Raw genomic sequence first — 22,918 nt, 5'->3', positions numbered from 1 at the left:
GGTTATCTATTAGATAGATAGATAATTCTTATACGCTAGTCTACCTCTTTTAACTAGAGTAAGTAGTACGCTCTATATTTTTCGTAGGTAGAAAAGCTCTCGTACTAGTACTCTAGTAGAAAAAACTCTTTATATCTTTATATTTTATAGTAAGCTCTATATAGCTTACTACTTCTATAGTTTCTAGTTCTCCTTAGGATAATTTATATTATCTTAATAGTTTATTAGATCCTTTATAATATAGTTCTCCTTAGTTATTTCTTATATTATTTATTACTTAGAGGCCCGATCCTCTTATCTACTAGCTTAGGAACTTTAGCCTATATATATAGTCTTTATCTCTACGCTAGTATCTATATTAATCTTATATCTAACTCTTTCTTACTAGTCTATAGTAGGAGCTCTCTCTAATATTATACTCCTACTCTAAACTTTCTACCTTACTTAGTATCTAAGTTATATAACCTATATTTATAGAAATTATATTAAGTAGTAGTATTCTAAACTAGCTCTTCTATTATAAGTAGTCTTAAATATAGAATAAGAGTTACTTTTGTTAGATACTCTGCCTTTAGAGTTAGTTATAAGGTATCTAGGAGAGCTAGACTTTAGATAAATATCTCTATTCCTATAGTTCTACTAGTTATTATATAATTCTGCTATAGGATCTAGTAAGTAAATAGGCTCTATAGATAGAGTTCCTAATCCCTTAGAATAAGTAGTTAAACCTAGTAGTACTAGAGGTATATACTAGTATATAGAGGTATATTCTTCTTTCTTACTAGAGTACTTCCTAAGAGGTTTCTAGGCCTCTTATTTAGCTTATTATCCTACTTTCTACCTAGACTAGGACGTTTTCCTTTATAGTTTTAGCTACTTTATTCTATACTCCTCTCTGCTCTTCCTACTTTACTTTAAAGCTTTAATTATAGTATACTCCTTCCTTCTCTTTAGCTTATTTTAGTACTAGGTTACTACTCTAGCTTCTAAGTCTAGGATAGAATTTACTATCTAGAGATTCTAGTCTAGTCTCTTAGTACTAGATCTTATATTAGTTCTAGCCGCGCTAGCTCTAGTTTATAGTGTTCGTTAGAGTTCGCCCGGTATATACTTCTATAGATTTCTAGACTTTTTTTTTATCGCTTTCTTTCTACCTTTATAGGTATCTAGCCGCCCTATACTTTACTAGTATAGCCGAAGCTATCTATTTCTACCTACGACTACGTAGAGGTATATAATAGGACTTCGTAGGCAAGGTTATTTATTAGTATATTATAATATTAACCGATATACTCTTAAAATAAGTCTATTTTATCCTAACTAATAGCTTAGATAGCGACTATTCTGCTTAGCTATTCTATCGCTACGTATTTTTACTATATAGAGTACCTAAGGTTATTATTTCGGACTATAGTATATAGTAGGTTAGTACGTTCTTCTACTATCTCTATATATAGCTTAGTATTATATAGAATATCTCTACTACTTTCTATTCTAAGACTAATAGCTAATCTAAGCGTACTAACTAGATACTCGAGTAGTACTTTCGCGTATATATTAACTACTAGTAGGACGACTAGATCGACTAGTTACCTAATACCGAGTTCGTATTAAATAACTATATAAATATAAGTATAGGTATAATCCCTTTCTTTACTAATACTAGTAGGTATCTAAATATAACTATAGTAGTAGCTCTCCGTCTATAGATTATAGTATAATAAGTACTTTAGCTTAATAATACTAACGAGTTCGCTAATACTTTTACTACGATTAACGACTTTCTCTAAGTAGTTCTAGAAGAACTTCGAGCTACTTATTAGTTCTCTTAGTAGTAAATAACTAAATACTCGAACGCGTACCGATCGCTACTCTCTTAGTATCGCCTAGGCGATAAAGTCTAGCTCGATACGCGATATATTAAGACTAAACGACTAAGTAAGAAGCTTAACTCGAAGTAGCTTAGCCTATTTAAAGTAGTTAAGAAGATCGAGTACTAGGTATACGAGCTTAAACTTATATAAGGAATAAGGATATATAATATATTCTATATAAGTCTATTACGGCCTACCTATAGAGGAATAGTAGAATAGTAGGCTCTATCTATATATCTAGTTATCGTCGAATATAATAGTAATAGTTTAGAGGAATAAGAAGTTTAAGAAGTACTCGACGCGAAAGTTCGTTAGCGTATACTTAACTATAAGGTACTATAAATAGATAGTACGTCGTCTTAGATAAAATAGAGTTAGATCCTCTCTAGTAGTAAGAAGTTAGTATCGGCCTTTTATAATAGGTATTCTAATAAACTATAACTACCTATATTACTTAATAGTCCGATAGAAACTAGCCTAGTAGTACTAATAATCTAATATAGTCTCTCTAACGAGCCGAGTACTATAAATTAATATAATAAGTCTCTAGTAATAATATTAAGGTAGCTTAGTAAACTACTTTATAGGTCTATACTACTTTAAGAGCCTCTACGCGATACTATAAAGATTACCGCTATACGTACGATATAGGTTAGGCTTAGTAGTACGTATAATAACCTTAGCTTAGTTACTATATACTTTAGTAGTATCGTCTCTATAAATACTAATATATTTACTATTATAAACTATAGATAGACATATATTACGACTACGCTATATACTATTCTAAACGTCGTAGAAGCTCCTTCTTCTAGAGAGAGAGTACTATTATAAAACGTAATCCGTTTACTTAATACTTAAAGTATTAATTTACTTCTTAGTACTTAGCGCTCTCGTTTCTAGTATTTAGTTTCTCGCGTCTCTATACTTCTCTTAGATACCTCGTACGACTACTCGTCTCTCTATCTATATATCTATTCTTATAGTCGTAATATTTAGCTTATATAGAGAAAGATAAAAGGATCTCTATCCTAACTATAAATTAAACTCTAGACCTTAGAATTAGAAATAGATTTAAATATAGAAATATAAGTAGAAGACTATCTAGCCTAAGTAGAAGTATTAGAAAGTATAGTCTAGTTAGATATTCTAAGAGATACTTTAGAGATTAGAATTAGATAATATAGATTATATAATACTAGGTTATATAACCTAGCTAATACTTATTTTAGAAGTAAGATATAACTTATAACTAACTAATATAATTAACTCGGTTAGTTCCTACTTATTATTTCTACTTCTACTATATTATACCTATCTAATAAGTATCTATAAGAATATAATTTAATATTTAGTAGTATAAAAGAAAAGCTAGTATACTACTAAGAACTAGATATATTATTAGATATAGTAGAGAGTAAATTAATAGATAAGAGAAGGAACTAATAGCTATAGATATACTTAAAATTACTAGTAAAGATATCTATATATTCTATTCTATAGCTAGCTTAGTTTTCTAGCTTAGTCGCTACTATAGTAATTACTATACTACTACTATATACTATATTTCCTTCTTATATAATCGTAGGTCTCTTTTACTATAGTATTACTAGCAAAACGCGACCTTAATATATATAGGTTATAAAACGCGTCGAAGAATATTTAGAGATAGGTTATACTATATATATTATATTATCTTAGTTAATTAAATACTTCCGAGGACCGAATCTTGCAGGTATTAGCGCCTATTACGGGTCTTTATCGGTATATATAAGACCGAAGAGCGAAATCGCTATATATACTTCAATTTACGGTATATACTATATACCGAATCTCGTATGCAACATCCCTAGTCTTACGTCTAATGTCGCTCGACCGCATGTGTCTGCCTTGCGAGCCTCGGCCATCGCGCTCGCAATCGGTCTTGGGAGACACCGACGTCCGCTTTGTCTGGCATGTGAAGCAGCAGTCGAGGCAGCGATGAAAGCGCACAAAGAGCAGAATTGCGTTGCCTGATCAGACGTGCCGAGGACGATCAAAAGCAACACCTCTCTCTATTGGGACGACAAGTCTGTTGCGGGGCTTTCCAGACGCCCACACTGGGCTACGATCATCGCCCACCCAATTTCCAAGCCACGCTGGAACGAGCCGTGTACTATATGCTGGGTGCTGGCAACAGCCGGCGCGCCAGACGATGTCATTGATATTCAGGCCTTAAGACGACGACACCTCTGCTCATATTTTGCGTAAGGACTGCCACTTCTCATCGAACACACTCGCCTTCAGTATGGTTGCAGGCGTACCTCCGTCGTTAATCCGTCTGGGGATCAACGTGCTCGTGTCTTTCACAATTGTCAAGACATTCCCTCAATACCTGCCCGAACATGCCCTTCTTTATGTCTTCTTACGACTTCTCGGTGTCCAGCTCGTCTTGGTCGCGATATGGAAAGTCGCCATTTACCCGTTCTTTGTTTCTCCGCTCAGACATCTGCCCGGTCCAGGTCTGAAGGTGAGCGTGCTTCAAAAGTTGCACCAAACGGACCCTACTGACTGTGGCAGGGCTCTATTCCACTTCTCGGACATGGCTTGACAATCCTGGAGCGACCAGCTGGCACAAGTGCCCTCAAATGGATGAAGACAATTCCCAATGAGGGCCTCATCCACTTCCGTGGCTTTTTCTACGCAGATCGCGTTGTGGTCGTCAGCCCGAAAGCACTGCAGGAGATTTTGGTCACCAAGGCTTATGAATTTGAGAAGCCTGCGCCACTGCGTAACTTCCTCCGATTCATCCTTGGAGATGGCTTGATCATCGTCGAAGGAGACTCGCACAAGTTTCTGCGCAAGAACCTCATGCCAGTCTTCAGCTTCCGACACATTAAAGAACTGTACCCAATCTTTTGGAGCAAGTCAGTTCAGATGATGCGAGGCATCTCTCAGCAGGTCGCAGAGAGCCCAGAGTCTGCCGATAGCAAGACCTCAGTCGTTGAGATCAATCACTGGGCAACCAAAGTTACAGTGGATATCATCGGTCTTGCAGCAATGGGTCGCGACTTCCAAGCGCTGAAGAACAGCGACGACCCTCTTGTGCAAGTCTATGAGGAATTGCTCGAGCCATCAAGAGAGAAGCAGTTATTCTTTGTTGGACAAATCCTCGGACCTGCGAAGCTCATCCGAAGTCTCCCTATCAACTTGAACAAACGCAGCAATCACATCATCGAGACGCTGACCGACATCTGCCTGAAGCTGATCGCCGAGAAGAAGGAAATGATCAAGCACGAATCCGAGAGCCAAAAGGACATTTTGTCGCTTTGCATCCGATCCAACAATTTCTCTGACCATCAATTGGTAGACCAACTTCTGACTTTCCTCGCCGCTGGACACGAAACGACATCTTCAGCTTTGACCTGGACTGCCTATCTCGTTGCCAAACACCCCGAGATTCAAAAGGCCCTTCGTGAGGAAATTCGAAACACAATTCCCTCGCCAGACAAAGCCACCTCCGACGAAGATCTGGCCACAATTTTCGAAGCCGCTCCTCTTTTGAACGGAGTCTGCAACGAAGCCATCCGCTTGTACCCTACTGTGCCCATCACCATCCGTACAAACCCCAAAGATGCTGTGATTTGCGGCCAACGAATTCCCGCCAACACTCAACTCCTCCTGTCTCCATGGGCTATTAACCGCAACCCAGAATCATGGGGCCCCGATGCCGATGAATTCACACCTTACCGATGGATCGACACAGACGAGAAGACTGGCGAGCAGCGACCGAACAACTCGGGTGGAGCACCAAGCAACTACAACATTCTAACATTCTTGCACGGGCCAAGAAGTTGCATTGGACAAGGTTTCGCGAAGGCTGAATTGCGATGCTTGGTTGCGGCGTTGGTGGGAAGTTTTGAAATGACATTGGATCGCCCAGATGAGGTTGTGATTCCGCATGGTGTTGTGACTACGAAGCCTAAGGATGGTATGCATTTGAGATTGAATCCTGTAGGGCCATGGTAGATTGTTGTTGTGTATGGCGAAATGGAAAATGTGGAGGAATGATACCCATGATTGGAAATATGCCTGATAGGGCTGCGGCGGCAATGTAACTATGATGGCAATAAGATTGGAGTTTGATGATTTATTCTTGAAGGTAGACAGAAGGAAACAATACTTCTTCAAAACATTGATCTATGATGCGAGTCTATCGAAGCACACCACCGGAAATGAGCCATTTCAGCGCGCTGTATTTGCAAGAGTAAGTAGAGGACGAAAGAGAGCACGCTTTTAATCATTTCAATTGATGATATCTCATGTCAAATGGCTCATCAGACAAACGTGCCAGCGTCAAGCCACAACGTCGCCAGCCAATTGCACAAGTCGTAAGTCGTATGCATGACCAAACCCCAAGCGCCTTCGTGTATGTGTTGCGTTGAGTTGCTCGAGCCAATGTCAGTAATGCTTCATGCTTCATGCCACTTTTCGCCGCCTTAGACCGCCTTAGACCGCGCGCCTAGACAGTTCCAGCAGCCTCGTCACCGGCATCAGACTTCTTGGTCTCGTCGGCGGCGGCGGCGTCTTCTCCACCGTCCTTCTCGTCCTTGACCTTGACCTCATCATCGGCCTCCTCCTCACCAGCAGCTTCAGCCTTAGCCTTCTCGGTCTTCACGTCAGCAGTCTCGGTCTCAGCGGTCTCAGCCTCAGCCTCAGCCTCCTCAGCGACCTCTTCTTCCTCCTGCTTGACTTCGACCTTCTGCTTCTTCTTGCGCGAGCCGCCAGCAGCAGCAGCACGACCCTTCTTCTTTGGTGCTGGCTTGGCGTCTGCCTCCTCACCCTCAGCAGCGTCTTCAGTCTCCTCAGTGGCGGCAGCCTTGCGCTTACGGGAAGCAGTGCCCTTGGCCTTCTTAGCTGGCTCTGGAACAGGAGTGTCGGCGGGAGCGACAGCATCCTCGGCGTCATCTTCTTCAGCTTCACCTTCAGCAGCAGAAGCAGAAGCAGCCTTGCCCTTCTTGGGAGTCTTCTCAGCTGGTGGCAACTTGACGTCGCCAAGGAGCTTGCGGCGAGCGTTGGAGTAGGCGGTGTTGGCGGACGCAGCGTTCTTATGGCCGGTCAACAGAGCGAGCTTCGCAGTGTCGACCTGTAGGTGGCGATGGTTAGTGAGGTTAGTAGCCGCGGGGAGAGGATGTTGTAGTCTTACCTTAGGCATGTAATCCATGCACTGCCATGCGCACGCAAGCACTCTGATGTCGGTTTCGCTCAATTTCGGAACGTTGCCGTTGGCGGTCGCGGCGGCGGCGGCGTCAGTGTTGGTAGACTTCTTTGGAGGCATGTTGGTGGTAGTGATTGGTTGTTGAATGGATGTTGTGTGAAGCTTGTTGTGGTAGTTGTGGTAGGCTGCGATGTTGTTGTTGTTGTACGATGTGGTGAGTGTTGTGTAGGAGAAGAGTTGTAGAATGGAAGAAGAAGAGGAGGAGGCGGAGGTAGAAGTGGCTGGAAGTTATTTGTGAAGCGCCGTTTGTGCCTTCACTTTGCTGCAGGAGAGCTCACGTGCAAGCTGCTGATTGCTGCAGAAAGAAGTGAAGCTCGGCTTGTGACTGGCTGGATGGCCGTAGCTGTGCTTATTGATTCGTCAATCTATTGTCTCAGTATAGCACAATGCCTGGTAGAGGGTGCTGCCTGGTGAATACTAACGCTTCACTTGAAATTGTTGGGCTATTCTGGGAACCTATTGTCGTGTGAAAATCGACAAGCTTGGAACGAGACCATTGTGCACAGAGGATACTGAGTGGGGCTCTTGAACGCTCAATCAGTATCTTACAATAGACTGTTCATGCGGACCAGTGCGAATGTGAGAACCCAGAGTAGGTGATGGTCGTGCGATTGTTCCGTGTCCAATGCTGATTTTCAGCTTTTCGAAATCCCTGGAGGACAGTACCTCGCTGGTGCGCTCTCGTATCGAGCTTGTGCATCCCGCTGCGCCTGAACTCCACCACGCTCGAAATACGTGATGCTTGACTGCGCCCCTAGCACCTGTGCGTGGTCGCGCGCGCAATTCGATATTCATCGCCTATCCCCAATTCACTTCAATGGGTTTGTTCATTCCGTGCGACAATATTCCAGTAGAGACCATCTCGCTCCATCTAGAACCCACGGCCCCGTCCTCGCCCTCTGCCTCTGCCACCTCCACGTCCACCGCCGCGACCGCCCCGGGGACCGCCGCGTCCTCCAGCTGACCGATCTTGCTCCTTTCGCGCCTTGTTCTTCGGCTTCGGTGTGTCGTCGATGAGAAGAGTGTCAAGCGGTAGCGAGTCGGGCAGAATGTAGTATCGAATCTCTGATCCTCGAATTGAGACGTGATCCAGAGAGATCTGGCTGCCGCCTTTGGGCGTCATCTTCGCATTGCGCAGATTTGTATTCATTTGTGGGGAGACGCTGGCGATCGTGCCTTGGACGATGGTGCCTGCGAAGAAAGCGCAATTCGAGTTAGTTTCTTGCTCTTAGTCGCTGGGTTGTGTGGTGGTACGTACCGGTCTTGAGCTCAATCGTCACCGTCTCATTTGTGCATTTCATCAAAAACCTACCATGCCTGTCAGCCAGGCTCTCTTGGTTGCCTTTGCGAAGTTCGTTCAGCATGAGCCAGAGGCTTGCAAGCTTGTGGGTGTCTCACCTGACGAGCTTCATATTGGCGAACGCGCAATGGTCGCGCTGGGTTCAGGAACGCGTGTGGAAGTAGTGAAATGGATGCGAGTGAGTTTGTGTTGTGGTCGTCCAGTTGCGCGCAAGTTTCGGTGGTGCTGTTCTGGCGAAGAGTTCACTTTCAGTTTCGCGACGTCGAGCGGGAAGGAGCCGAACTTTATTTGGCACGGTCACGTGTCAGGCTGCTGCTTGAGGGAGAAGTCTCTCACAAGTCGCAGAACTCATGCTCTTGCTTTGTAGAACGAATAAACAGTACGGGAAGATGGACAGCAGCAAGTCAGGGTATCACATTCGGGCTAAATCCATTGGGTCGTGTCTTCCAGAAGTTTACCGGTAGCAACACAGCTACCTCCCACTCTCGCTGACCTTCTCCCACTCGCTGTCCGTACTGAACTCGCTGCTCGACATATCTGCCCTCCGAGACTGCCTCTGTCTCGTCTCCCTGCTGGCAGAACCAGTCTGCGCTCCACTCGCCGCACTGCGCACGCTAGGATCCTGCTCTGCCAACCTCGCAATTTTCTCCCTCTTTTCCGTCTCTAGTCCGCCCACTCCCTCATTCAGACCGCCTGCTCCTGTCAAGCTCGCCATGCTGTCCGCCATGCCCCTCGTAATCTCCACCTCCGTATCCTCACCCTCATCGTCTGCATCTCCGATGTCCGCTTTCTCCTGCCCCGCAGCTGCAGTTTTGCGCTTCCTCAGCCTCTCCGCCTCATCTTCAGCTCGTTGTGCTGCTTGCAACTCTTTTGCAAACCAGTTGATGCTGTACCACAGACCTCCACAAAGGACCGAGAGGATGGCAAAGTGTATGCTGGACGTCGCAACGAGGAGACCGAGAAGGAGAGCTTGTAGCGAGGCGAAGGTGACGTTCGTCGCGATGAGGAGTGTTGGAGTCGTACCGGGCGTGAAGACGGATTCCCATAGGTTGGTCAGGAAGTCAGCCATGGCGGGGAAAGTGGTTGTGAGATGGAGAGGCGTGAACGCGCTGGCTGGTCTTTGATATGTGCAACGAACGCTGATTTCGTTTGTGTTTGCTATGAGGTCTCTCTCTTTGCGTTGTAGTGTTTGTGCTCTCCAAGCAGCTTCTGGTTCTGGTGTTCGGGACCTCTTGCTCTCTGACCCGCGTCCGTGCCGCCGATTTGTTCTCGTCGAGCTGTAGGAGGTACCGGGATATCGTCGAGAGTTGTTCGCAGTCTGCTTGTCGCTCACCTTGCTGCTGGATCTTAATATGCGGCAGGTGTCATGCTCCTTCTGACAATTGTCAACAGCGGAAGGCAGCAGGAAGCATGACTTGTCCCGCGCGTAGACAGCTGCTTGAGAGGAACGCGGGCGGCGTGTGATGCGTCATCCTGCAGCGTGCCTGTCGCTATCACGCGACGACGAGGATGTTGACCCAGCGTTTCACGAAAGTCAAGCATCTTCTCTGATAACAACCTCCAACAAGCTCTACTAGCAAAGGGTCCATGAAGCTTCGTTCATGGAGCGCCTCCAGCTGCTGAGAGGTCCGGCTTGTTCAACCTCATCGAATCCGAACATCGCTCGTTCTTCCTGCTGTACAGGAAGCACCGTACAGTCGAGATCATCCCTGATTGACAAATGACTCTCGTGACATGAAGCTCTGACCGCACTAAGATGACCCAAACCCAAACCGGAGATCAACTAACAGCATGACAAGTAATCAAGACGAAGTGTGCTCGGTCATTCCAAGGTTTATCAACGACTACAATTATCCCGACCAGTTCTGGATGAACCCGATGGCTCTTCCCACACGTGCATAGACGCCAGGACTCTGTGGCGCCGCGCAACCATTCAAGCCAAAAGACACGACTCCAATAACCTCGCCGGTAAAGTCATCATATAGCGGACCACCGCTGTCTCCCTGGCAAGAGTCGCGCCCTCCCTCGGGATAGCCAGCGCAAATCATGTTCTGAGTGAATGGCTGCGGGAACAGAACGTCCGCGCAAGTGTCAGGATGTACGACAGGAACTTGGACTGCCATGAGGTCCTCCGTAGCTGGGCCATTGTTACGAGTGGCACCCCTATCAGATTGTCAGCTTGATCGCACCATTTCATCATCGCAGGTCAGTGCGTACCAGCCTGCCACAGTGGCTGGAGTATCAGGAGCCGGGTCGGAGCCTGCAGGAGGCAGAATCGCATAAGCAATGTTTGGACCCTCGAAGATCGGAGTCGATAATTTCAAGATGGCGAAATCATTGTCGAGAGTGCTTGGGTCATATCCGCCATGGATTATGGCTTGCGTTACACCACTCTCCTCGCCGCCAAATCTCCATTGCTGTTATGCATCAGCCTGTGAACCCGATCGAGCTCTTAGACACTTACATTGGTTCCAGCGACTACAGTAAAGCTTCCGCCCATTTCGACGCAGTGAGCAGCAGTCAGGACAGTGTATGGGTCGATCAGAGCACCTCCGCAGCTGTGGCTTCCGCCATTCAAAAGTGAGATAGTGGTTGGGAATTCTCCTGGGTTGGCGGTATATCCACCGACGATGCCGGCTTCCATGTATTCTTCCCGAGGGGGTGCATTCTCATTGCGGTGTGACGATCCTGTTGGAGCGTCAAGTTTGGCGTCTTTATCCCATATGATCTCTGCCTCTCCAGAGGAAGCGGGAGCTGGCAGTGCTGCCACAAGGGCTGGAATGGCCGAAGCAACAAAAATGAACTTCATCATGAACACAGGTCGCGCTCGTGTTTGGGAGAGCAGGCTAGCTTAACAGCCGAGGCCATCAAGCTGTTCTTATACAACTCCTGCCTCAGCCTTTCCTCAACGCAGGCCATACCATCGCTGGAGGCGAATGCCGTCCCGTTGCAGATGTGCTTCAGTCTCACGCTGCGTGCCGTGAGACTATAGGGAAATACCACTCGTAGACCGATCAGAGCAGCGCAGCCTATAGCAGACCAGCAGTAGCGAGAAATGCTCAATTGAGGCATAGAGGTATGCCGATCGAAGTCAATGCCAAGCAGACCGCCATAGAGCTTCTTAGTGGACCTTCCACATGCGGTCGGCTAGTGGTCTTGGTATGCTACCATGTTGCCTCTGAACATCTGCACAACGTCTGGGCAATGACATGTTACTGCATAAGTACTGTTGCGACTGTGAGCGCTGAGAGCGATGATCTCGACGATCTCTCATGCTGCAAGGCCACAATGGTCGACAAGAATTGCGTTGTCGTGAGTATCCATTTGTGAGTCCACTCGCGCATTCGCTTTGCTGCACGTGCTGCGATCTAGCAGTCAAGAAGGTACTTCATCCTTCGATTGAGTAAGGACTCCGCAATGAGGGTGAATCGTGTATTTCATAAGCACCGTACCTTCAAGCTGCAAAGACAAACTTCGGATTCTCATCACCGAGTGCAAGGATCTCTTCGTCATTCATCCCTTGCATTCTTTCGTCCCTCTTGCCAGCTGCTCGCATCTTGTTCTCGCGTGTGAAGTAGACGTACATGACAGCATACAACACGCTACCTAAGCCGACCAATGCCATTGTCACACCGTGACCTTTTAGATATCGTGGCCCTTCACTTGAAGGATACAGAAATGGTGCCATGATGCCAGAGCAATTACCAATCGTGAGTTGGAGCCCTGTCGCAGTCGTTCTCTTGCCATATCGCGGATTGTTTGAAGGAAGCCATGCCAGAGGTATTCCAACAGCAACGTAAAGGCCCATGGCGACTAAGAAGCATCCGGCAAAGTGAACGCCCGTGTTGGCATCTGAAATAAGCATGGCATACCCCACGACCGCGATCAGACTGAAGAGAACCGCGACTGGGCCTCGCGATTGTCGCCAGTCGCTATACCTCGCCGCAGCCATGTAAGAGACGGCTCCAACGGTATAGACGGGAATTGTCAAAACCTGCACAATAGCCCTAGAGCTCTCTGGTCGAATGGCCAAGATGATCGTAGGCAGGAAGGTGCTGAATCCGTACAGCATGGTATCCAAACAGAATTGCCCAGCACAGAACATCCAGATCTTCCAGTCCTTCAATCCTTTCCTGACATCCTTCCAGTCAAACACGTCGACGTGTCCCACCTGCGTGGCTCTTCTCGCCAAAATCAATTCCTTCTCTTCATCATTCAAATAGTATGCCGTTTCAGGATCATCCGCCAGGATCCACCAGCAAGCAATACCCAGAAGCAGTGTCGGCAGACCTTCAATGATGAGAATCCACCTCCAGCCTCGCTGGCCTGCCACGCCATCCATGAAGCCGATGCCATATGCGAGCAGTCCGCCGCAAGCTCCTGCCAGCGCGGCACTGACAAAGAGGTATCCGATTCGTAAGGCAAGCTCATGTTTCGTGTAGAAGAAGGTCAGGTAAATCGCCGCTCCAGGAAATAGTCCTCCTTCGACCAACCCAAGCAACAACCTACACACGATCAAGCCCGCATAGCTCTGCACCACGCCCGTCAAAGTCGCAATGATCCCCCAGGAAACCGTGATGAAAGCAATCCACCTCGAAGGCCGTACATATCCTTTCAGGATCAAATTCGAAGGTAGCTCGGAGATGACGTACGTGACGAAGAGGATGCTGACAGCAGTCTGGAACTGCGACGACGAGAGTCCGAGATCTTCTTCGAGGCCGTAGAGCCGGGCATTGCCAATGTTGACGCTGGTATTGGAGCTTAGCTGGAGAAGCTTGATGAGGCCTGAGGGAAAGAGCCGGAAACTTACCGGTCCAGGAAAGAGAGAAGGTAGAGAAGCATTACCACGGGAATGATGTGGAGGTCGAGCTTTCGGACCAGCTTCTTCTCTTTGGCGCGGTCGATAACCACATTGCCGCCTTCTTCGGTATCAGAGGAGTAGATTTTGGGATTCATGGTTGTGCCCTCTTCGTCGTTGTGTTTGGCGGCCATGGTTTTGGGTGTAGAAAGCGGTGAGTTGTTGTTGCTATCGAGTCATACTGCAGATGGTTTTTGAAGACAGAAGGAGAAGGCGAGGAAAGCCGAAGTGGCGTACTAGCTGTACGACCGACTTACCTATCTCTCTGTAATATGACTAGGCTGTTGAGCCGCCAAGTGATAAGTGAAGATGGTGTGTACACAAGCAATGACGATAATGATGAGAAGCAGAAAACTTGAAAAGTAATGGAAGCGAGATCGGCGCGTGTAGCCGGCGAATCAGGCACGAATGATGCAACGATACTCGATTAGCATATACAACGCTCGACGATCACAACTATGCATAGTATGCACACTTTCAAGCCTTTGTTGGCATTGCGCCACGTAGATTTTGCTATATGTGCTAGATCGAACTTTTTAGCAGTCCTTGTCCCAGAACAACTTGGCATATGCCGGCACCGTATCAAAGCTCGTGAAGACACCGCCAGTGCTATTTGTCACATTGACCCATCCAGTAGTATTTCCAGTCAAATACTTCGCAGCAGCTGCGGCAAAGAAACTGGTAACATATACATCGACCAGAGTATCATCGCTCGTAATATTCAAAGTCGACACATTCGCCGCAACGTAATGATCGCTGTTGTACGATCCTTGATCAAAATGGATCGTATTATCTCCGTCGTCGCCAAAGTCATCACTGGTATAGTAGCCTGGTGTTGTCCAAAGGCCAGTGGTCGAGTTGTAAACAGTTTGGCCGCTGGAGGCTTGGCGCTTATAGACTGCGTCAGTCTGCATGTTTGCGAGTATGTTCTTCGCTACACGCCAGGGAGCTGTCATGTATTGCCAGCCATTTTGATAAGGATTGGATTGATAGGCGTTGTCCAAGGTGAAAGGACCCTTCAAGATGTCGTATCGAAAGCCTCCAGTGTTGGTCATGATTATACGGGGAGTGTTGTTTCGATCAGGGGCGTATACAACAGCTGGGAAGACAGTTGTCGCAAGCCAAGTGTACAAATTGTTCGGCGACGAAGCCGGAAAGCGGCTCTGGTAATACGAATCAGGCGCGCAGCCAAGCAGGTTCGTAAGCTGAGGCAGCGTGCTGATGTTCGATGTGATTTGGTTCGAGATTCCCTGTCCGTAAGAAGTATTGAACTCTTGTCCCAGAGACGCGGTATGTTTCTCAAATGTAGGTCTATTGAAATCCAGATACTGACGCGTATAGCTCAAATTTGACGAGATCGGTTGCGTGAAGTTCAGCTGAGGAATTGCTGATGCTTTCGTTATCTTGATTGTGCCGCTTCCCTGAGGACTCTTTGCACGAGTCACGTTCGAAGGTAGCCCATCAATGCTTGTCCATCCTACTGTCTCGCAGTACCTACCTGCGGCAGTACCAACAGCAGAAGCATCCCAAGCGACAGCATCGCGAATATGTCGATGACCACCGAAGATTTGAATGGGTGTGGTGGGATGATATTGTCGAATCGCGGCGTATATGAGGTTCCACTCCGTCGACTGTCGAAGAGTAATGTGGCCACTGATGACGAATAGGTCAATATCCTGCCGGCTGGCCTGCTCCTTGAACCAAGATTGTTGGACTGCAGTACCAACTGGAGTAACGACTGTAGCATTACTGTTGCCAGTGAAGTTGAAGATGAAAGCAAACGACATAATACGGATGCCCATCTTCGTCTGGTAGTATGCGTAGCGATCCGCGAAGGGCTTTTGTACGCCATTGTCATAGATGTCGACATTACTTGTCAAGTAGCGTCCGCCCCAGTTCGGAGCGAAATTGTGGTATGTGTCGTTCGCAATCTGAGTTGTGTAGAGTTCGTGGTTACCGATGGAGAGCAGGTCGTATGGTAATTGCTTAAAGATGGGCAATGTGAACTTCCCATTCGGTGTCGTCGCGTCACCAAACCCAGTACCATCGTGCAAGTCGCCGCTGTCAATGAGAAGCAGATCAACTCCCAGGACATCAGCCTTGGCTTTCATCTTCCTAACAAAGTCGGCAAAGTCTCCATAGTCGGCAGAGTAGTTCTCGTCAAGCAGATGTCCAGCGAGCCATCCATGGGTATCTGTGGTCGATAGAAAATTGATCTGACCCCAGTGAATGTCCTTGATTTGTTGTGGGAGGGTAGCTTCGGCGCTGGGCTGGATTCGTTTTTCGATATCATGACGGCTCATCAGAGCGTGGTCCAAGACGCCACCGCCCGTCAGAGGTGAAGTCCAGTCATGATCCTCGCAGCCTCCAGACAAACGTGCTAGCAGAGCTACTGCTGCAAACGACAGTTTGCTCAGCATGATCGAAGACCTTGGTGGACCTTGCCGATACAGCTTGTGTCAGTCAGTTCTAGTCACACAAGCCAAATGCGCGTAAGCTGCACAATATGGCTGCGACCCTAGTCCTTCCCACCTCTTCTATACCGTAGGCCTCTTCGTAGATTTGGTCACCCAGCCAAAAAATTAGTACCGTCGTGTCGCACCACACGTTCCGACACAGGAAATCTGAGATGATAACAACACAAGTGCGTACGTACCACCGCCTCACGCTCTCTCGCCTATCTCACCGGCAAATGCAAAAGAAAACGCAAGACATGACCAATAGAACATGTCTGGCTCGGCACGCACAGCAATGCTTCGGTGAGCTTGTGCCCACCAAGATAGGCTGAGAGGCGGACCGCACGGCTTGTTCAATACGACTTGGCCAGAAGAGGATGGTGTCACCACGGGACTGTGACGCTGGAACCACGCGAGCCACGGCAAGTGCTTTGTGCGTCACGTTCAATGTTGATCGTCAACTTTGATGCTGATTTGATGAGGAAGTTGACTTCACTTGGCATGCGCACCGAGGGGACACGATCCTGCCGTCACGCGTGCTGCAAAATGCCAGGCGTCCCGTAGTTGTGAATTGGCTGAGAAAAGGTTGGAAACCCGACCTCTCAGGGAAGCCTCTATGCTAAGGACACTACGACCACAGTGTTCCTGCCCGCTGACCCAGCATGAGCTTTGTTCCCGCTCATTCTTCGCTAGATTATTTGCAGCTTCATATATTATTTGATCATCACGCTGACTCATCGGCTGTGGTGTCGGAGTGGTTAACGAGTCAGACTTGAATTCCACTATAATTCTTGCTATCTGATGCCTTCGGGCGCGCAGGTTCGAATCCTGTCCGGTAAGCAGTCTCCACGTTTGACCTCCCTTGAGCAACTGCTAACAACCGTCACAGCAGCGTGTCATCTAAACAGGCTTCTTTTTTATTTCTTTTTGCCAAATTTGGCTTGTTAGGACCATATCGATTGTTTAATGGAGAGCGAGACTACGAGACATTCCCGGAAATTTTCTTTTACCTTTGTGTAAATCGAGAAGACAGCGATGGCCGCTTCCCTGCCTCGTGTCGTTTCGATAATGGCAAGAGGCCTCGCTTCAGATTGTTCCTGCTCCCTGTTCAGAAGATGCGCCTCCATCTTTTGACAACAGATTGACGCAGAGAAGTCCAACTCTCCTCAGACAACGAAACAGAAGCCAAAAGTGTTTGTGGCAGGTGGAGCACGTTTTATATTGCTTCAACCTATCTACAGACTACCATAATCTCGGGACCACCTGAAGGGAATACATTCTGCACCGCCCTTGGCATCTGTAGTGACTTGTTCGAAAATCTACTGTCCATTTCTTTCTGTGCACAATGTGTTCAGGTCCAATCTGGACGATCCTCCCCGCTGTGCCCGCAAAGCTGGGTATATGTGAAGAGAACACAGAGAAAATAATAAAACCGGGAAAGTAAGCTTCCGGTTCTAGTACGAAGTGGGTATTGAAAACAGAGTGAGCGATCCTGGCTCAACTTCGCTGCAAACTGTCGTGGTCGTAAAGTTCATGAAACAGAAGTGAATCCTCTCTAGATTGGGTTGACAGGCCTCCTGGAAGTACATGTGTGTCAAGATACGATGACGTGCTCAACGCCCCCCTTGCGGTGTGTGAAGAAGCGACGAAGACTGATTGAGCGACTCGTCCTGGAGGAACGTGGTTTCTGCGGAGATGTACCGTCGAATGCTGTAAAGAATTCCTTTGCATCGGCACTGCGGTTTCGTCGCAGGACTCGGGGCGTTGAGCTCACAGGGTCAGGCGATGGGAAGAGACGATGGCCGCCATGGGTACCCTTTTTGGAAGCTGTATCGACCTTTTCTACAGGTAATGCCGTCAGCTCCGGCGAGGATTCTCTTTCAGAGCGATCAGGAGTAACGTGGTCCGGTTCAGAATCGTCTTTGCCACGCTCAGAAGAATGGGCTGAATCCACTGGCCTGGGTATGAACTCCTTGATGGGTCCGGGTGTACTCGACCGGCTAGTATTCATCAGAGGTGCTGGCAGGCTCTTCAATCGCTTCGAAATTCGTCTCGAGAATCCATCACGCATCATGGAACTCCTCGTTTGGGATGAGGCTGGTGTGGTGCCATCGTCGTGAGCTGCAACAGCGACAGGCTTTCGTGATGTGTGTCTGTCGTTAGTCGGATCTGCTGTGGCAGGCGCGGCATTCTGACTCTGTGATCGTCGAACATGCCGTTCAGGTATACTGGGCGCCTGTGTGGCGTTATTTGTTCGCGCTCGTGAGCGTGGTCTGCGTGGGGCATCTGGAGGGTTACTGCGTAACGGGCCGCAGTCGCGAATGAAGTTTGAGAGTTCTCGAGTGCTCTCCGTGGCGTTGGTAGTCGGCTCTCTTGCCGATGCGCCGGATGAAGTTCTTGGTCTGATCACATCATGAGCTGAGACACGTGGAGGCGCTGGTACTGCTTGACGTGGTTGCTCGAATCTGGTTGACAGTGGTACAGGATGTGGCTTTGCCATGGCAGCTTGCTTCGCTGCACGACCCGAGCTTGGCTCTTTGGGGAGAGGCTTATCCAGCCACACCTCTGAATGCCGCACTGAATGCCGGGATGTGGAAGGTGTCATATCTCTGGTGAACCGGGAGCGCAGGGGTGAACTCGTTCCAGACATTTGCGTGCCAGCCGACACTTGCCTCCCCTGGGTCTTGTTCCGCCGACTTGCAGCAGCAGCATGTTTGGCAATCTCCGCAATGACGGTCTCAAGGATGACCAGGCTGTTGCGCAGGTTGTCGCCTTTGGTGCGCAAATCGCGCAGATACGACATCCAGCCTTGCTCATTACCTCGCATGGCAGCGAAGACCTCTGCGATGTCCGGATTGTCTGTTCGTGGTCGTTGCTCGATACGGGTGAGATAGGTACTCAGCTCTTTGGTGGACTTGATACCATTGTGGATATCATGCATGGCAGCATTCATGACCTTGGCTGTCCGGGCAATGATTCTCTCGATCTTCTCGTTGCCATTGAGCAGGTCTGTCCGGAACTTCTTCTCGTCCAGCATTACCTCAAAGACGTCCATGTGTTGCATGGGCAACTTGAGGTATCGTATCCGTTCTTCAATGTCCCTGATGGCCAGGTCAAAGTCCTCGGCCGTCCTTTCCAGAAACATGTCGACATCATTGACGTGACCTTGCAAGATCTTCACAACCTCTTGATTGGATTTAGCCTGTCCCTCCTTCAACAGGTGCATGCCAAACGTCAGCTGGGCGATCAGCTTGACGAAGGGGTGGTACTGAGCACCAGGCTGCTGCTTCCACCGCACCACGGGGCAGTCCTCATCGCGCTCTGCTTCCAGCAACCTCTTTCGTCTCATCTCTGCGTCTGTGTCCGGGTCGGGAAGGTCTGTGGGCGACTGGGTGGCCTCTATAATAGATTCCTCGAAAGCGTCCTGCAGCTGGGGACACGGGTGAACCGGGGGTGCCATGACGCTTTCATCGTCCTCGTCGGAGCGATGGCTAGCTGCATCGGAGTCCCCTTGGGCGGACATGGAGTGGAAATCCTCATCATCGCTGGAGCTGTCGCAGAACGGTAGCGACGCCATGGGTGCGCGCTGCCAGAGGCGAACCCCTCGCTTCCAGGAGTTGGCAACCGATCTTCTTATAGCCTACCGGGCCTGACTTGGGTCGCTGAAACGACTGAGGTGCAACGGGCACGCATGGGGGCTTGAACTCTATGCAGTGGCAGTGGCAGCCGGAGGAGCGGCGGGCGGGCGGGCGTCTGCCTCTACGCGCCGGGCGACGAGGGCGACAGTGGGAAGGAGCAGTAGATGCGCAGCATGCGAAGGCAGGAGTATTCAAGGCCGCACGGCAGGTGCTCGCAGGCCCGCGGAAAGCGAGCCGGGAGGAGAAACGAGGCATCGCAGCAGACGGAGACGGAGACGGTGAGGGCGGGCTCGAGCAGGTCTGTCTCAGAGGGGAGCAATCCCTGTCGCGTGCTGCTTCACGTCCACAGCGTCCGCCCACTTGGCACATCATTGCGCGCCGCACCGACTCACTCCCGCGCGCGCCTGCAATTCCATCGCAGCAGCCCGCTGACTCGTCGTCCACTCGTGAACGGCGGATGCGCATTCCCCCAGCGCGGTGTGCGCTGTGCTCCCAGTGCGTGCTTCTCACGAGCGCGTGCAATCGCCGAACACGAGAAATTGTCTCTTGCACGTTGCCAGAGCTCGAGCTGCTGCGTGGGCCCGTTGTTTCAGCCCCAGGCGAGGCAACGGGGGTTCTGCAGCTCTTCTGCCAGCGCGCGTCACCTCACCAGCTCTCGCCTCCCGGTGCGTCCGCGAACGGACGATGGCCGCGCCAAGCGTCGAGCACCACTTCAATGGCGACGGCAAGCTGTTGACGGCCACCTCAGACCGGCGCACCGAGATCCGGAAAGCCCTCGTCGCCCTGCAACAGGAGCTGCAACGCCTTGAAGGGCACCCTGTCCAGGTCACCTCCTCCATCCGATTCAATGTGCTTGGACCCATCCCGAAAGAACATGTCTACACCATCAACGTGACAGATGCCGCCTTCAATGCAGATCAGTTCGCGAGGACCAGGACGCCAGCCGAGCGTCTTCCTGGCGGCTCTGCTGCTTCACCAGTGCCTTCAAATCATGTGAATGGACGAAGAGCATCGGCCGCGTCTTCGGTTCGGGGCAATGGTGACGACGAATCTGAGGGGCGTCCGACCAAGCGCGCACGCCTGGACGGTGATGATCGGAGGACTGGCAGCATATCCGATTTGTCTACGGTGCAGCGAGTCGACGAATTGACGAATTTTGTCAAAAGCTGGCACAACGAGTGGAAAGGTCAGGGTGGCTGGCTCTTTGACGCACTCAATGGTGTGGCAAAGACACAGAAAACTCACAAAGACCACTTTGATCGGAAGCTCGACACCATGCAGGACATCCTAGGACAGTCGATCAATTCCGCCACTGCGACAGAGATGGCGGAGCTGGCCAGTATCACTAAGCTCATACCATGGCTCGAACAATGCCGCAAAACCAACGCAGACAAAGTCCAAGCCAGAGAGGAGAAGTGGCGATCAAGTAGCGCTACGTTCCATGATCAGACTCGGCGAGAACGAGAGGCAGCGGAGGCGAGAATCGAGAAAAGGCTCGATGCTCAACACCAGATTCTGATGAAGCTAGCCGAGTCCAATGGCATTGATATGGACGATGAAGACGAGGAAGATGACAAGCACAGCGAAGCGAGCCTAGGTGCGCAGTTAACTGCCGAGCTCAATTCAGAAGCCCAACGAGCAGAGGCGGATTCCCGGAATTCTTCTACAATCAACATAGACTGAAGAAGCGGGACCGAGAGATTTCAACTTTTGGCTTGCGAGTACCGGCGTAGATATCCGACTACATGCGTGTATGTGCATGTGCTGGTGACCCTCCTGCAGGACCTGCTGCCATCAAAGTGCAAAATGGGCGCGGAGAGCGTTGTTACGGCTGACACAAATCTCATCTGAAAATGCGGGACTATGTGTCTCTACCAACCACGCCATCGGATCCAGACGTCCTCAATTCGGTCAGCATTCGCCTTGTCGGAATCGACGACAAGATACCACCCGAAGTTCACGCCAGCAATGCATGCATGATTAGGCCAAAGCAATAATTTATCGCCAACGCCAAGGGTGCGAAAGTTATCCTTTGGGCCCTCCCAAGTCAGATTTCCGTGCTCTTGCGAAATACGGCCAACGATCCAGCCTGTCTGGTCACCTTCTGGATCGTATGTTTGTCCTGAAGCCGCGGGCCATGGTGTCACAACAGCCCAGCCAGGGTAGCTCTTGCATGGCTCCCGCCCCAGCACTATCCCGCCTGCTGCTATCAAGGCCTCAGGTTTCTCGCCTCGATCGAAGTAAGTGCTGGCCACTTCTGTCAAAACGCGAAATCCAAGATCGCGAAACGACAGAAGGCTTTGCCCAGTTCTCGCACTCGTCTGAGGTCGTGCTCTTGTCGCCAATTGTTGCATGTCCATGACTGGGTACACGCCGGCATGAAATTCGACATCGAACGACTGCTGGACTCTTTCGATAGTAGAGCGGTACTGCTGGACAGCTTCACTGCCTTCTGTCAAGTTCTGAATCGCTGTGGCTGTGGGCGTTGCGCCAAGCGAGAGAACGACTTTCGAAGATGACTCGACATCGCGCCCGACAGAGTTCAAAAAGGAGGTGGCGCCTTCTTCCAGCCCCAGAATCTCCTGAGACATGAACTGAAGTGCATCCTCGGGACTGCTGGCTGAATAGCTGTGACCCATGTGAGTGTACACTCCAGCAAGAACGGCCTTCTTTGCGCCCTTCAGCGCTTGAGCAAGATCTGCGAGTTGCTTCGAGCCTGCTGGCACTCCTTCGCGATGATAGCCGACATCAATCGTAACCCAGACTGGAACTTGACCGGGCCAAATGTCTTCGCTGACTTGTTCAATGAGATTGACATGATCTGGGTGGTCGACGAAAATGCCTACGGTCCCTGGTCCGAGGATACGCGTCACGCCTGCGAGGCGCGGAATTGCAGAAGGGGAAATCGGAAGGCCATAGAGAATGGAGATATGCTTGCCGAGTTGGACACTTTCGAGGAGCCATGGACTTAGTGATTCTACTTCGGAGATCGTTGAGGCGACAAGCTTAATTGAAGGGCTGGTGTGGCCAACTTGATATTGTGACAGCTCTGTGGTCTTGAACATTGCATATTAGTCGATGCGGACTGATCGAGTGATGAGTTACCTCTTTCCATGCTTCGTCATGTGAGAATGCGATCTTGTGCTTACTTTATGTGTCTTAACATGTGCTCGAAACCCAACATTCAACTTCTCTGCTGTATCGAGCATGAGTTTGCAGTTCCTTCGGATGACAGCCACATCGAGAATCGCGGCAGGTGCTTGTATGTCTTTGATTTCCTTGCCAACGAATTGTAGCTTCAGTGCTGCCGCCGATGGCGTGGGATATAGGAAGGATGTTGGAGTAGCCATCTTGTCTTGTATGCAGTGGTCGATGCCTTGACAACGGGCAGAGTGTTCAAGTAACAGAAGTTGGATCTATGATGTGGCTAAATGTTCTGTGGCATACCACTGTGATCCGATGATAGGATGAAGTGTATAAGATGTTGTTACCCCATAAGTATTATGTGTAGCCTGTGCCGGTCGAGCTGTTACCC

The 22,918-nt window shown here is 49.2% G+C and overlaps 10 protein-coding genes and 1 non-coding gene across 11 annotated transcripts; 3 read left to right on the top strand and 8 right to left on the bottom strand.

The window, feature by feature from the left end:
* Positions 1–4,161: 4,161 nt before the first annotated feature.
* On the top strand, positions 4,162–5,882 carry RHO25_002816 (uncharacterized protein; the record flags this gene model as incomplete). Its single annotated transcript, XM_023598367.2, has 2 exons — positions 4,162–4,383; positions 4,434–5,882. 2 exons carry the CDS (start codon positions 4,162–4,164, stop codon positions 5,880–5,882), a joined length of 1,671 nt encoding a protein of 556 aa, XP_023455485.1.
* A 493-nt stretch (positions 5,883–6,375) lies between these two features.
* RHO25_002815 (uncharacterized protein) lies at positions 6,376–7,191 on the bottom strand (the record flags this gene model as incomplete). The annotated part of the gene is made up of 2 exons (XM_023598366.2): positions 6,376–6,999; positions 7,060–7,191. The coding sequence occupies 2 exons, from the start codon at positions 7,189–7,191 to the stop codon at positions 6,376–6,378; spliced, it is 756 nt and encodes a 251-aa protein (XP_023455486.1).
* Positions 7,192–8,002: 811 nt separating this feature from the next.
* Positions 8,003–8,543, bottom strand: SMD1 (mRNA splicing protein smd1; the record flags this gene model as incomplete). The annotated part of the gene is made up of 3 exons (XM_023598365.2): positions 8,003–8,322; positions 8,390–8,439; positions 8,530–8,543. The coding sequence occupies 3 exons, from the start codon at positions 8,541–8,543 to the stop codon at positions 8,003–8,005; spliced, it is 384 nt and encodes a 127-aa protein (XP_023455483.1).
* Positions 8,544–8,903: 360 nt separating this feature from the next.
* Positions 8,904–9,500, bottom strand: RHO25_002813 (uncharacterized protein; the record flags this gene model as incomplete). Its single annotated transcript, XM_023598364.2, has 1 exon — positions 8,904–9,500. The coding sequence occupies one exon, from the start codon at positions 9,498–9,500 to the stop codon at positions 8,904–8,906; it is 597 nt and encodes a 198-aa protein (XP_023455484.1).
* A 781-nt stretch (positions 9,501–10,281) lies between these two features.
* On the bottom strand, positions 10,282–11,243 carry RHO25_002812 (uncharacterized protein; the record flags this gene model as incomplete). Its single annotated transcript, XM_023598363.2, has 3 exons — positions 10,282–10,594; positions 10,649–10,848; positions 10,896–11,243. 3 exons carry the CDS (start codon positions 11,241–11,243, stop codon positions 10,282–10,284), a joined length of 861 nt encoding a protein of 286 aa, XP_023455481.1.
* A 642-nt stretch (positions 11,244–11,885) lies between these two features.
* On the bottom strand, positions 11,886–13,423 carry RHO25_002811 (uncharacterized protein; the record flags this gene model as incomplete). The annotated part of the gene is made up of 2 exons (XM_023598362.2): positions 11,886–13,179; positions 13,242–13,423. The coding sequence occupies 2 exons, from the start codon at positions 13,421–13,423 to the stop codon at positions 11,886–11,888; spliced, it is 1,476 nt and encodes a 491-aa protein (XP_023455482.1).
* A 402-nt stretch (positions 13,424–13,825) lies between these two features.
* On the bottom strand, positions 13,826–15,709 carry RHO25_002810 (uncharacterized protein; the record flags this gene model as incomplete). The annotated part of the gene is made up of 1 exon (XM_023598361.2): positions 13,826–15,709. The coding sequence occupies one exon, from the start codon at positions 15,707–15,709 to the stop codon at positions 13,826–13,828; it is 1,884 nt and encodes a 627-aa protein (XP_023455479.1).
* Positions 15,710–16,485: 776 nt separating this feature from the next.
* Positions 16,486–16,587, top strand: RHO25_002809. Its single transcript has one exon. It is a non-coding gene; the product is annotated as a tRNA-Ser (tRNA).
* Positions 16,588–17,339: 752 nt separating this feature from the next.
* RHO25_002808 (uncharacterized protein) lies at positions 17,340–19,322 on the bottom strand (the record flags this gene model as incomplete). Its single annotated transcript, XM_023598360.2, has 1 exon — positions 17,340–19,322. One exon carries the CDS (start codon positions 19,320–19,322, stop codon positions 17,340–17,342), a length of 1,983 nt encoding a protein of 660 aa, XP_023455480.1.
* A 745-nt stretch (positions 19,323–20,067) lies between these two features.
* RHO25_002807 (uncharacterized protein) lies at positions 20,068–21,066 on the top strand (the record flags this gene model as incomplete). The annotated part of the gene is made up of 1 exon (XM_023598359.2): positions 20,068–21,066. One exon carries the CDS (start codon positions 20,068–20,070, stop codon positions 21,064–21,066), a length of 999 nt encoding a protein of 332 aa, XP_023456249.1.
* A 188-nt stretch (positions 21,067–21,254) lies between these two features.
* Positions 21,255–22,733, bottom strand: RHO25_002806 (uncharacterized protein; the record flags this gene model as incomplete). The annotated part of the gene is made up of 2 exons (XM_023598357.2): positions 21,255–22,439; positions 22,533–22,733. 2 exons carry the CDS (start codon positions 22,731–22,733, stop codon positions 21,255–21,257), a joined length of 1,386 nt encoding a protein of 461 aa, XP_023456248.1.
* Positions 22,734–22,918: the final 185 nt, after the last annotated feature.

Source organism: Cercospora beticola, chromosome 2 (genome assembly GCF_033473495.1).
Source record: "Cercospora beticola chromosome 2, complete sequence".
Lineage (NCBI taxonomy): Eukaryota > Fungi > Ascomycota > Dothideomycetes > Mycosphaerellales > Mycosphaerellaceae > Cercospora > Cercospora beticola.
This window is presented reverse-complemented; position numbering and strand designations above follow the sequence as displayed.